Below are 12159 nucleotides of genomic sequence, written 5' to 3' on the forward strand. Positions count from 1 at the left end.
ACAGCCAAAGCACATCCTCTCCAAAAAGAGATAAACAACGCTACACAAGGTGCTGCTGGGCGGTCGTTGACAATGTATTTACTTCAGAGAGAAACGGCTGTCAGGTGACCCACAGCAGCAGGAAATAAAGAACAAGAGAGTGAGGAAGATGAAAACCAAACAAAAATAACAGACCCAAACAGATAAAATCAGAATGCTCCTCAGCAATGAAGCAATGTGACCAGCCTCTAAGGTGGCTTTTTTCTCTTTTTAGCCCCTCTGTGGTTCATCTTAAAAGAATGCATACTAGCTGTGTTAAGAATCAGAGTCACTGGCCAGGATTTGAGATTTCTGCAGCAGGGAGCATGAGAACACATGGTACAAAACGTGGCCACAGGTCAAATGCTCTGTGTGTGCCATTTTCTCTATGAATCTCAATTAGTTGAAGGAATAGGTTAGATGGTCATCTGAGGTCACTTGAGGTCTGCTTTCTGAGTGACAGTTTATTATCCTTACTTTCCTCTCTGGACCACCAGGAAAATCACAGAGAGTGAGTGGAACAAATGACCTTGAGGAAAAAACAACAGAAAAACAACAAAGCAGGAGTGGGGGAAATGGCTGTAGCAATCAAGAGTGTTAAAGAGAGTTCAAAAATAAGGTCAGAAGTTACAGAAAAGACAAAACAAAACAGCGACAACAACAAAACCCAGAGAGAAACTAGCTAATAGGCATCTAAAATTAGGGAGCCCTGAATTGCCCCAGCTGATGATGCAGGTAAAGAATAGACATGGTTATATAAATGATGTTAAATATCTGTCTGTTAACGAATCATATGAAATTGGATAACTGGCTATATTTTCACCAAATTTGAAGAATTCTTTGGGGCTGATCTGATTAAAAATGTAGAGCACGTGATATGGTCGAAATTCTCTTTGGGGGCCTAAGAGGCACACCTTAACTTATTTCCCTGGGAAAAGAGGGATTTCTTCTCCAGAAGAGCTTCAGGCTTTGATCAAATTACTCCTCCCATGGGCAACTCTGTAGTGTGCTCTTTTTTGGCAAGTAGCAGCAGGAATTTATTTAGCTTTGGTTAATGATTCTCCCAAGCAATGCAGCATGAGCCAGCTGGTTTATAATATGGGAGACTTGGAGGGCATTCAGACAATAAAGGAAGACAATGGGAAAAAATGGAATGGGAAAGCTCAGGTCAGAGATACCATGCAAACATGAGAGAGGCAACAGGAGCTATGGAAGGTGAGTAAAGAGGTGTAGACAGAGACCGGCCTTGGGAAGAGGGAAGACACTCCAGGCAAAAGAGGCATTTAAACCTGGGAAAACCATCCAGCTGAGCAGCCATTCTCAACTCTTCACTTTCATCACACCATAAGGAAAGAGGCACAAAGGCATTTACTGAAAATGCCAGCAATGACTTATTTCTTGGGGAAAATTGACCGCACATCACTGAAAAGCACTACAAAAAATGTCGAAAAGTTTTCTCACGTCCCACAGTGCCCATGTTTATACCATCTGTCAACATAAGGAGAACCAAAGTGATGAAGAAACGAAAGCTTCAAGAAAATAAAAGTTCTAAATTTTGTGATTTCTGATGCGTTACACGGTTGGAATTTAAAAAAACATTCCCCCCTCAATGGAGACTATTTTCATTATGAGAAATAATATCTAAATTATAGGATCTTATTTGACGATTTCTTCTTTACTTTTATGAATAGCTCTGCATGGAAATAGCATAAGAGAATTCCTGCAAAACACAGGTGTTCACATTCTTTTATTTGCTTATTTGCTTACTTAAAGCACTTTGCCTTCTTTGCTGAGAAGGTGCTTTTAAAAGAAGAGTCAGATGATAGTAGCAAAACACACAGCAAAACAACTTTGATCAGAAACATTGGGCGTTAGGGTTTTCAGATCATAAATAATAGCCAGTCAAAACCACAAACAGATTAGAAGAGAGGAGATAATGTTTACCAACTGTCGGGGTGGTGGCTGCACTCAAGGAATTGGTGGACGATATTGAAGAAGTACTTTCAGCTCGGGCTAGGGGTGCTATCGGAGGAGGGCTGGAAGAATGGATGGGAGGGCTGAAAGGTCGGGGCTGCAGGGAGAAGAAAAGAAATGGAAAGTTAGATTCACAGGTCTGCCCTCCATATTTTTAGGGTCTCCTGGCCCCAGATATGACAACTCAGGTTCTTAAAAGAGAACAGGTGGCACCATTTTTACACTGAAGTTGATTATATCTGTACAGGAGCTTGTGGATGGAGCTAGAGGAACCATCAACCGTAATGCGCTGCACTCAAAAGGAACATCACATTTAGAGAAGCTGAGGTCTGGGGTGTGGTCAGTGATGTTTCAGAAGGATGGCCTCTTATGCCCCCGGGAACTAAGCAAGTAACATAATGTGAGAGCTTATACCCACTGAAAGATACTTGAATACAGAATATTGTACTGTGCTAGCTAAACTAGGTATCAGGGACATCACCAGTCTGTGACTCCTGTGTGCAGATACCAAAGAAATTTACCTCTGCCAGAAGTCTCTTAATTGTTCACACAGAATGTTTGCCACCCCTCAGCCTTAAAACATGATGCAAGAAATGTCAGAAAAAACTCATCGGGTCATACCACCGTCCTTTATATTCACATAGTGTGCCTACCACCAGTAACTTCTCTGTAGTCTGGGGACAGAAATCAGGACTTGCCCTCCCTTGGAATCTTCCAAAATCAGATAAATATGGTGAAAGGAAACACCTCCCATTCTAAAGGATTTAGAACAATTGAGCATTATTATCTTAATTTTCATCAAACCCACTGTAGAAGAACTAAGGGCCCCAGGATCCTATTCCTACTATTTTCGACCTTGGCTTGAAGGATGTTAGAGATTTGAGGGCAACTGAAACGTACACTGATTGCAGTGACTGTCTTTCAGATGTCACCTGTCAGGGCCATTTGTACAAGCACTGTAAGTAAGACTTAGACCTGAAGTTGAGATGACCCGCATTCAGGCACTTGGACTCCTGTTTGTCATTCCCACTGGATGTTTCTGAGCAGGCCAGGGCAGAAGGGAACATACCACATCTCCGACTCCAGGCTTCCCTGGAGGTAGCTTTGGCCGAGACGGAGGCCGGGGAGGAGGTGGAGGTGGGGTCGTGGTGCTGCAAAGAACCAAGGGGGTGGCTGGCCGAGCAGGGGATGATGCACCTGAAAAACAAGCTGGTGTTAAAAATGACTAGGAACGCAGGTGGCCAAAAGTGCTGTCATCACTGGACCGCCTTCCCCATTCCCCAACACAGTGTCAATCACAGCCATTTTTTTCACCTCAGCAGTTAGTACAGTCAACTCTGTAGCACATGGGGTTTGGGTTTGTTTTTTTTTTCAATAAAGAAAAAAAATCACTAGGTTGATGGCAGAAGCTGAAGCTCATTGCCTTTTGTTGTCATGTGACACCCAGTGAAAGGTAAATCCTTTTATTACTCCCTGTGACAGAAAACATATTCTTAAGACTCTTTTGGCTGGGTGGGTGGGTATCCTTCATTTTGACCATGGTACACACCAAACTTATGATAAATTCTCTTGATTTTTGCATATTCAGAATTTATTTATGTCCAAGGTGAAAATGGAGGTTAGAACTTGAAAAAAAAGACTTTTCATATTATATGTATATATACATATATATACATATGTGTGTATATGTATATATATATAAATATTTATGTATATAAAACACAGAAGAGAAGTATCCTTCTTACTGTGCTTCAAGATATGAGTGCTAACTTCATAAATGTAAGCAAACACTTGATGGTAAGCAAAGGACAAAATGTAAGGAAGTAAATTAGATGGTACGTGCATACTTTGTGTGTAGAATCTTAACAGAAACACATTGAATTTAGAGGATTTTATTTTTCAAACGTGGCTAGGTAGGAATCTGTCTGTGTAGAGGTTGCCTGCGATGATTTTTGTGATGATTTTTAAAAGAGCCCTTGGATTTACTTTTCTGGCTGTCAATGACAAGCATGTGAAACACAGAGGACACACAGAGGTTGGCATGCACGCTGATGAGCACACCAGAGAGGTCTCTAGACTCAGGGGTCTGCCTGTCTTCAGTCATCTGTCCAGGATACACGGGTAAACTACTTGGCTAACAACCTTAAGAAAGTCAAATCAATATTCCAAACTGTTCTTGTTCAGTCAGAGAACTTCCAACTACTCCTGAGGTTTTTTTCACTTTGATTAGAAGCACAGGTATCAAATCACTCCAAGAAAAGTCTAAGAAATTGTGCCCCAGGAAAATATCTCTCCCCACCTAGCCTCCCCTCCAACATGTCACAAAACTCTGTTCTCTGGAGAATCCTAGACCAGCACCTCCATGTCCAGTTTTCAGATTCTCAAGGAGCTTTGGAGTTAAGCAGCAAAACCCATCACCTCAGCATCTGCTCCCATCTTAGGCATGTCCTGGAGGTGAAAATCTTGCTCCTTTGTTTAAACAATTTGAAATGTTGAGTGCATTGTGTTTCTCTGTGTTGCTTATTCTAAGTGTAGTTTCATCGGTGCGAAACCCTAATAATTATTACCACCATCCTTACCGATACCTCCTCTCCACCACTACCAACTTTTTATTGTATACTCACTTTTTATTTTATTGGGTCAGCATCTATGTTAGGCATTTTACATGCATTATCTTATTTTATCCCCACAATAAGCTTTGGAGGAAGGTACTTCTACTATCTCAGTGGAAAGTAAAGCTCAGAGATATTCAGTAACTTGCTCAAGGTCACGTAGCTCAAATGGTCTATGTAACTACAAAGCCTGAGCTTTTAAATGCAGTGTCTTGTAGCTTTAGGTGGACCTTAGCCCCATATTTTGCACAAAGGTCTTCTTTTTGCATGGATAGACTGCATACTTTTCTCTCAATATAAATATTCTTAGTCTTTGGCTAATCTTCTCTGAATAAAAGAATAGGGTATATTTTGACAGGTCCCACTACAAAGTTTTCTTTATACCCAGGATGTTTTCAGAAAACAAAAGTGACAGCAAAGAGATGGGAAATAAATCTTTACATAGCAAAGTCTTTGTCAGGAAGTTTTATGGAGCTTTTTTGAGGGTTCTACTTTGCTGGAAAACCATGCTATAGGAGTGGGTCAAAATGTCTATCCATGGGTCTATTTCCAAGAAATAGTCTTCTGAGTCAATCTCGGGAAGAGGTCAGCTGTGGGATCTTGACTTCTCTGAGCCTCAGCTTCCTGTTTTAAAAAAATAAGACATGTTTCTACTTTGCAAAGGGGTTGTCACAATTGGAATGGACAATGCTTATTAAAGTATTTACTAAACTATAAACTACTACACAAATGGAAGGCAGTTGATGATGGTAAAGATTGTTTTTTGATACAGGTACAACTAGAAGCAAGGAAAAAAGTGGCTAGTTAACTGGTTTCCTTTTCCTTTTGTGGCACGTTTTCTTTACTGTTTTACTCACTTTTTCTTTACTGAATTGATGTCATTGATTCGTTGTGCAGTTAGAAGATACTAAGGGAGTGTTTAAGAAGCAAAACCTGCTTGACAGAACACACACATTCAGCAGAGAGTAGTCAGGCCCTAAGGAGTATTTCACAACTGTACTAACGTTTCACACGATTTTGTGAGATTACACAATTATTTTGTATTGCAAGAATATAGAGGGTTATTATTTGTACATCTCTATCCTCATTCTTCTACCTTCAATTATACTTTCATTTTCCCTTCAAGAAGTGTTTATTCCCAAGAACAATGCTGGAAAATAATTGGACAACATCGTTTAACTAAAAATCACATGTACATCATTTGAGTTTTGTGAGTTCAGAAAAGTTGGCAACCATTGACATGCTCTCAATCCATCTGCTGCTCTCAACCTGGAGTTCGATCATAGCTTTGGTATGAGAACCACATAAGGATGACTTCAACTTTCATCTCTCTTTTTGTGTGTGTGTTCTCGTGGGTGGGGGAGGGGAGTGGGGGGGAGAAGTGGTAAATCGAATCCAACAGACCTGAGGTCAGACAGATACTGGCTTTGCTATTTATTGTTTTGTAACGGTGGCAAGTTCTATCTTTCAGCATCCGTTTCCCTACCTGTAAAATGAGGCTAATACATCACAATGTTGTGGAGGAGAATCAAATGAATTAAAATATATGCACTTCAAAATATGTGAAGAATCAGTCTTTCCCAACTTGTGTTCTTTAGGACACAATTATACCATTGCTTTGAGGAAAGTATTAAACATATGTGGGAATGGTTTCACACTGCATTTCTTTTTTGGTGACCAGCACATTAAAAGCCCTAAAACAATACTGTCCAACAGAGCTTTCTGCAATGATGACAATGTTCTGGAACAAGTGCTGTCCAATAAGATAGGCGTTAGCCACATGTGACCACTGAGCACTGAATTGTGCCTACTGCATCTAAATAACTGATTTTTAATTTTAATTAATTAATTGCCATTAAGATTAAAATAGCCCCACGTGCCTAGTGGCTTCCATATTGGACATGTAGTTAGGAAATTTATTTGTTTAATTCAACCCCAGGTAGCTCAAAGTTATTTGCTTATGGGGGGTTGTATGTGTGTGTCTGTTTGTGTTTAACATGCTTTACTATTGCTTTAGTTTCCCCAGTCGGGAAACGTTGCACTGAACGTTCTATCTTTACGGACACCTCTCTTTCCCTGGCCTCCAAACTTGCTGCAGGCCAAGAAAACACTTTCCCCATTCCATCCCCTGGGCACACACAGCCCACATAGGAGAAGAGATAGCCTTTGCCAAGAATCAGTGTCTGCATTCCAATAAAGCAATGTGTTGGCCAAACTATGTATTTTGAACTTTTGCCATAAGGAAATTAAAGTTCTTGGAGCAAATTCTTAACTTCCAACTTTTTCAATAGCAGGTAACTCTTCTGATTCACGAGGCCTGAGTACTGTCTAAACTTGGTCATTGGCAGTCATCTCAGTGTGAATGAAATTTTTAAAGTAGGCATAATGGTATCTAATTAAATATAGTTTGAGGTATACAAGATAAGTTATTCCCATCAGGTTAAGTTTTAAGAAGCAAGTAGTGATAAGCACTACGAATCTTTAAAACATGAGACCGTATCCTATTCTTTTAATCCTAAATTTACATTTCTTCCAGTCTGTGTATATTTCATCAATAAAAGATTTACAAGCAAATAAACTGGGACTTAATTAAGGAGATAATGGTGCACAGTTTTATTTATTCATGAGCTTCATTGGCCCAGTTCGGTCTTCTATTTAGAAATTCAATCCTTTAATACCAGCAAAGTATAGTTTTTTTCCAGCACAGTTATTAAGAATTGATAGTCTTTACTGGTAACATTTTCAAGTAATTTTAAATAAGAATATGGAAACTAAACACTAAAACAACAAAACTCCCAAGGATTCTAGAAAGAAAGCTAGAGCTTCTCTTGTCACTCATTAGCTCAGTGGTCAATTCAACCAAACAAGCATCTCCCAGAGCCTTGTGGAAGGTGTTGGAGGAGCTGGGTGAGTAACAAAGCTCCCCTCCCCCAACAAAAGGAGTTTACTTTGAGGAGAGCATAGTGGCCGGGCCACTGGAGAGAAGGCATTATTCCTTGAAAAGTTCTTTCGGAAGACTCAGAGCCTGGCCCAGGAAAGAGAGTCCCATCCAAGGCAATGGAAACATGCCCCTCTTTGACAGAGGACAACTAGCTTCTTTGGGGTTGAGGTCTGAACTGAAGGTTTTACCTAGGGGCCCTTTATTATCTTTACAGTTAAGTAAGAACCCCAAAGACCTAAAAAGGAATAGAGGGTGGAAGTGAGGCTCTAACCCTCCAGAATTATAGAAAGGAACACAGAGGAGTAGGTTTGGAGAGAAGACTTTTGGTGATCTTGATGACACTGTGCAGTACAGGTGTGTGTCAGTCTCAAATAAGTTTGGGATGCTTTGTCACTAAACCTTACAAGAGTGCCTGGAGGGCATAGTGGTTGAGAACACAGGCTTGAGATCAGAGAGACCCGAGGATGAATCCCAAGTCTACCACCTGCAGCTGTGTAAACTTGGGCAAATTACTAAATATCCAAGAGCCTTGGTTTTTCGATCTGTAAAATGGGGGAAATAAGAGTATTCACCTCATGGGGTTGTTGTAAGGATGAAATGATGTGCATAAAGTTCTTGGCATGAAGCCAGGACAAGAAACTATAGCTGTTGCTCTTATTGGCAAAATAATGGCTCAGAGGTCCTATAGTAAAGCAGCCTGCCGATTTTGTTTTAACATACTTTCCCAAACTTAAATTTTAGTACTGCATTCTTTTTCCTTCTTGGTGGAGGAAGGGCACAGCTAATGGTATAAAACACTGATTTTATGGGCAGTGCATGTGACTCTCCAGTCCTCTCCTTGATCGGCTTGGATGCTCTCACTTTAAAGCACAGAGCAGTTTGCAAACCAGAGCAAGCACTGAAAGATACTCCATTGAAAGCAGAAGCAATGATGACTATTAGAATAGAGACAGACGTCTTTCCTTTCTGTCTCTTACTGGATCTAAATAACTTAGACTCGGTCGCCTCTTTCAAAGAAAATAAAAAACAAATAGTCCTTGACACCCCTGCAAAGGAACCTAAACCAAACCCACAGGAACAGTTGGGAAGGCACTGGAGAATCTTGTCAGACAAACATGAGCACCAATAGAATGAATAATACAGAAGCTGCATTGGAAAAATCTTGGTCTTTCTTGGATATACTTGGTAGTTCCCATCCTTTCATAATTAGAGAGCACAAAATGAAGCTTCGAATAAGGGAAACCAAAATATCAGATTCAATGTCAACATGTGCATTTAGAATCCCAAAATGTACATTTCTGATAAACTGCTCCATCACCTGTCACTATACTTAGAGTTGACCTCATAGGCTGATGAGCATGTCAAATGATGACATCAGAGAGCAGTTTGTTTCAGTGGCAGCTTGATTAGGCTGGGGATGCAATAAGGCAGCCTCTTTTTTTGCTGTCCTCTAAAATCTCTTTTTCAAACCCTAATTCTTTTTCTCTGAAGTAATTAGAGGAGTTAACATAGTTCTCCCACCATAAGGAAAATAAACAAAAAAAATAGAAGAAAACGCATTGATCTACAAAAACTAGGACTCTTGAAAAAAAATACAAACAGATTTATAAGCTTGTAAGTTGAATAATGTCTGAGGATCTAATGTATAACGTGGTGACTATAGTTGATAACACTGTATTGAATGACTGAAATTTGCTAAGAGAGTAGAACTTAAATTTCTCACCAAAAAAAGAAAAAAAAGGTAAATATGTGAGGTGATGGACTGTGTTAATTAACTTGGTGGGAGGAATCCTTCACAGTGTATGTGTATATCAAATTATCAAATCGTACACTTTAAATATCTTACAATTTTGTCAGTTGTATCTCAATAAAGCGGAAAAAACCGAAAAAAACCCAAACAAACTAGGGATCTCGTGGAGGCATCTGATGAGGAAATCAGACATTAAACATGAAACTCATTTGCTGTGAAACCTGTCTTTCTAGAACTTTTCCTGAATTCTAAAGCTTTCTTTAAAAAATATACACCTTATCTGCAGGGTGGAAGGCAGGGCACTCCTAAGGGCTGCGAGTGCAGGGCAGGACACATCCACAGACTTGCACTATGACCGTGAGCATTCGATGCACTAGTACATGCCACAGGGCACAGGACACCCACGCCAAAGGAGGGATGGCTGAAGCTCTAAAGCCAACTGCCAGGCAGGAGGAGGGCGTTGCTCACACTGCAGTAGCCACGGCCATTCCCCGTCACACGAAGCACACTCAAACATTAGACGTACCACTGGTGGTCCCCGTACCACTGCCCGAGCCAGGTCCGGGGGATGAAACCACAGTCCTGTAGGTGGGTGGTGGTGGGGCAGGCGGAGTTGCTCTCTGCCCCAGACCCAAATCTTTAGGAGATGAGATTGTTTCTAAGTAATCATCTTTAATGAAGGCCTGCTCAGCGACTTTCTTCTGGACTTCTTCTAAGTTGAGTGGCGATGGTACATTGCGAGGGGGACTTGGAGGTCCTGGGGGGCCAGCAGGGCCCGGGGGGCCCAGAGGCGGGGAGTCAGCTGGGTTGTCTGAGGCAGCTGGTGGGGACACCACCTTTTCCCTTGGAGTCAACTCTGGAGTAACACGTTCCGGGGATGTATCAGAAAAATGGACCCACTTTTCTTCAGCATTAACAGCAACAGACTTGGGGGACAACACAGGGCCAAAAATGCTGTCCAAGTCATTGATTGATGGTAGTTTTTCAATTTTGACCTCTGTGGCTGCCTGGTCATTTCCTGTGGTTAAAGTAGTTGATTTTAAAATTTAATTGACTTTGTTAAAATTATTTGTATGGGAAGTGGGAGGGGTGAGGCAAAGCCTGGTAAATAGATTGTCTTGTGAGGTGCCTAGGTAGGCATATTTCACAATGGAAAATCTTGGTTGGAGTTGAAGGGAAGGGAAGAGTTCCTTGCGTCTACAATATGAGTATCGCCTTTTTTGCTATTATTTACCCTCGTGTGGGGTGACCCGAGTTGGCTACTTCTACCATCATGGAAAGCACTTGAGCACGCGACTGCCCTCCAAGGCTGCTTACAGGCATGCAAAGTGTGGTCACTCTGAGAAGGCAGTGTTAGGTTCACAGAAGTGTACAAGCTCTGGAACTGGAAATTCCAAAAGGGAGGTCCCTTTGGAAAATCTGGCCTACTGAAATACAGAGGACACAACCAAAAAAGAACTGACAGCTGGAAATGACCCTCATTTGATAAAGATTGTCTACTCTGGCATATTAAATGAAAATGTTTCATGAAACTAATGACAATATCTGTTAGTTAAAAAAAATGATCACATCATAATTAGTTGTATAGCCTCCACCTTGAACACACCAGAAACACAGCACAAAGATTATTTAAAGAGATATCCCCACATGAATATTTACAAACATACACATACACACTCCACACACCACACACACATAGGATAATGAGAATACATTTACTACTTATTAGAACTGTTACATACATACCTGTTTAATAGGGAAGAAAATTATAAAAACATCTTTATAATTTCTTTTCTCAAGTCTAACCTGTTAACATCGAAGGCATAACTGATATATATCTATCTGAAGTCGCAAAACAAAAAAGTTTGTTTTGCTTAAGTATTAGCATTAGTTATTCTTTTTAATTCTTTTCAGTAATAAGAGAAAAAATTAAAACTATCTTCTACAGCTTGGCAGGAAATACTTGATAACAATTGAAATGTGAGGAAGTGTACCTTTTACTAAACCGAGGTTATTTAAATTAGAAATTGTTACCTAAATAATTGCAAGGCATGAGCAGAAGCCACTTTACCTTTAAATAACCTTCTAGCTATAAGAGCCCGCTTAATATTTCCATATTTTGCATTTGAAAAGAGTTAACTTTCAAGGTTCCAAGGCTACAGATAAATGGGCCACAATATTTATAATTTTGTTGCTGGTAGATTTATTTATCTCTAACACATTCATGGGAATCCAAGGGGCCAAAATGATTTGAACTTGCAAACACCTTTACCTGTGACACTCTGGATGACTGTTGGGTCTGAATCAATGTAAATTTCATAAATGACTATGTCTTGCATTTGCTCTTGTTGATAAATACCCCACTCTGTAGCTATCAAACTCACCAGGCTGCATAAATAGCTAAGGATGAAGCTGCAATAGAATTCCAAAGGTGATGAAGAACTGCATTCTAAGGACGCAGGCACATAAAATAACTACTATTGTCTTTTTTTTTTTTTTTTTTTTTTTTTACGGTACGCGGGCCTCTCCCGTTGCGGAGCACAGGCTCCGGACGCGCAGGCTTAGCGGCCATGGCTCACGGGCCCAGCTGCTCCGCGGCATGTGGGCTCTTCCTGGACCGGGGCACGAAACCGTGTCCCCTGCATCGGCAGGCGGACTCTCAACCACTGCGCCACCAGGGAAGCCCACTACTACTGCTTTTGACTTGCTAGTCCAGTAAGATTAGGTAGATTATAAACTGTAGGAATACATAGTATTGATTTTAATAGACGGTAAAGATGTGCCTTAGAAATTATCTGTCTAAAGGCATGCAGCAATTCCTTGCCATATTTTCTCATCCTTACACATCTCTTTGCCGTGGGATA

The 12159-nt window shown here is 40.6% G+C and overlaps 1 protein-coding gene across 1 annotated transcript in view; it reads right to left on the minus strand.

Annotated features, from left to right (window-relative positions):
* Positions 1-1903: 1903 nt before the first annotated feature.
* The window catches only part of SGIP1 (SH3GL interacting endocytic adaptor 1), a gene marked incomplete at its 3' end in the record, with an annotated part of 156269 nt that continues 146013 nt past the window's right edge, over positions 1904-12159 (minus strand). The window contains exons 14-16 of the mRNA XM_082833876.1: positions 9822-10313; positions 3062-3189; positions 1904-2089 (exon numbers count right to left, since the gene is read on the minus strand). Coding sequence (XP_082690002.1) covers positions 1904-2089; positions 3062-3189; positions 9822-10313 — 806 coding nt within the window. The remainder of the gene's footprint in view (positions 2090-3061; positions 3190-9821; positions 10314-12159) is intronic.

This window comes from Leucopleurus acutus (genome assembly GCF_964270905.1).
Source record: "Leucopleurus acutus genome assembly, chromosome: 2".
In the NCBI taxonomy this organism is placed as follows: Eukaryota; Metazoa; Chordata; class Mammalia; order Artiodactyla; family Delphinidae; genus Leucopleurus; species Leucopleurus acutus.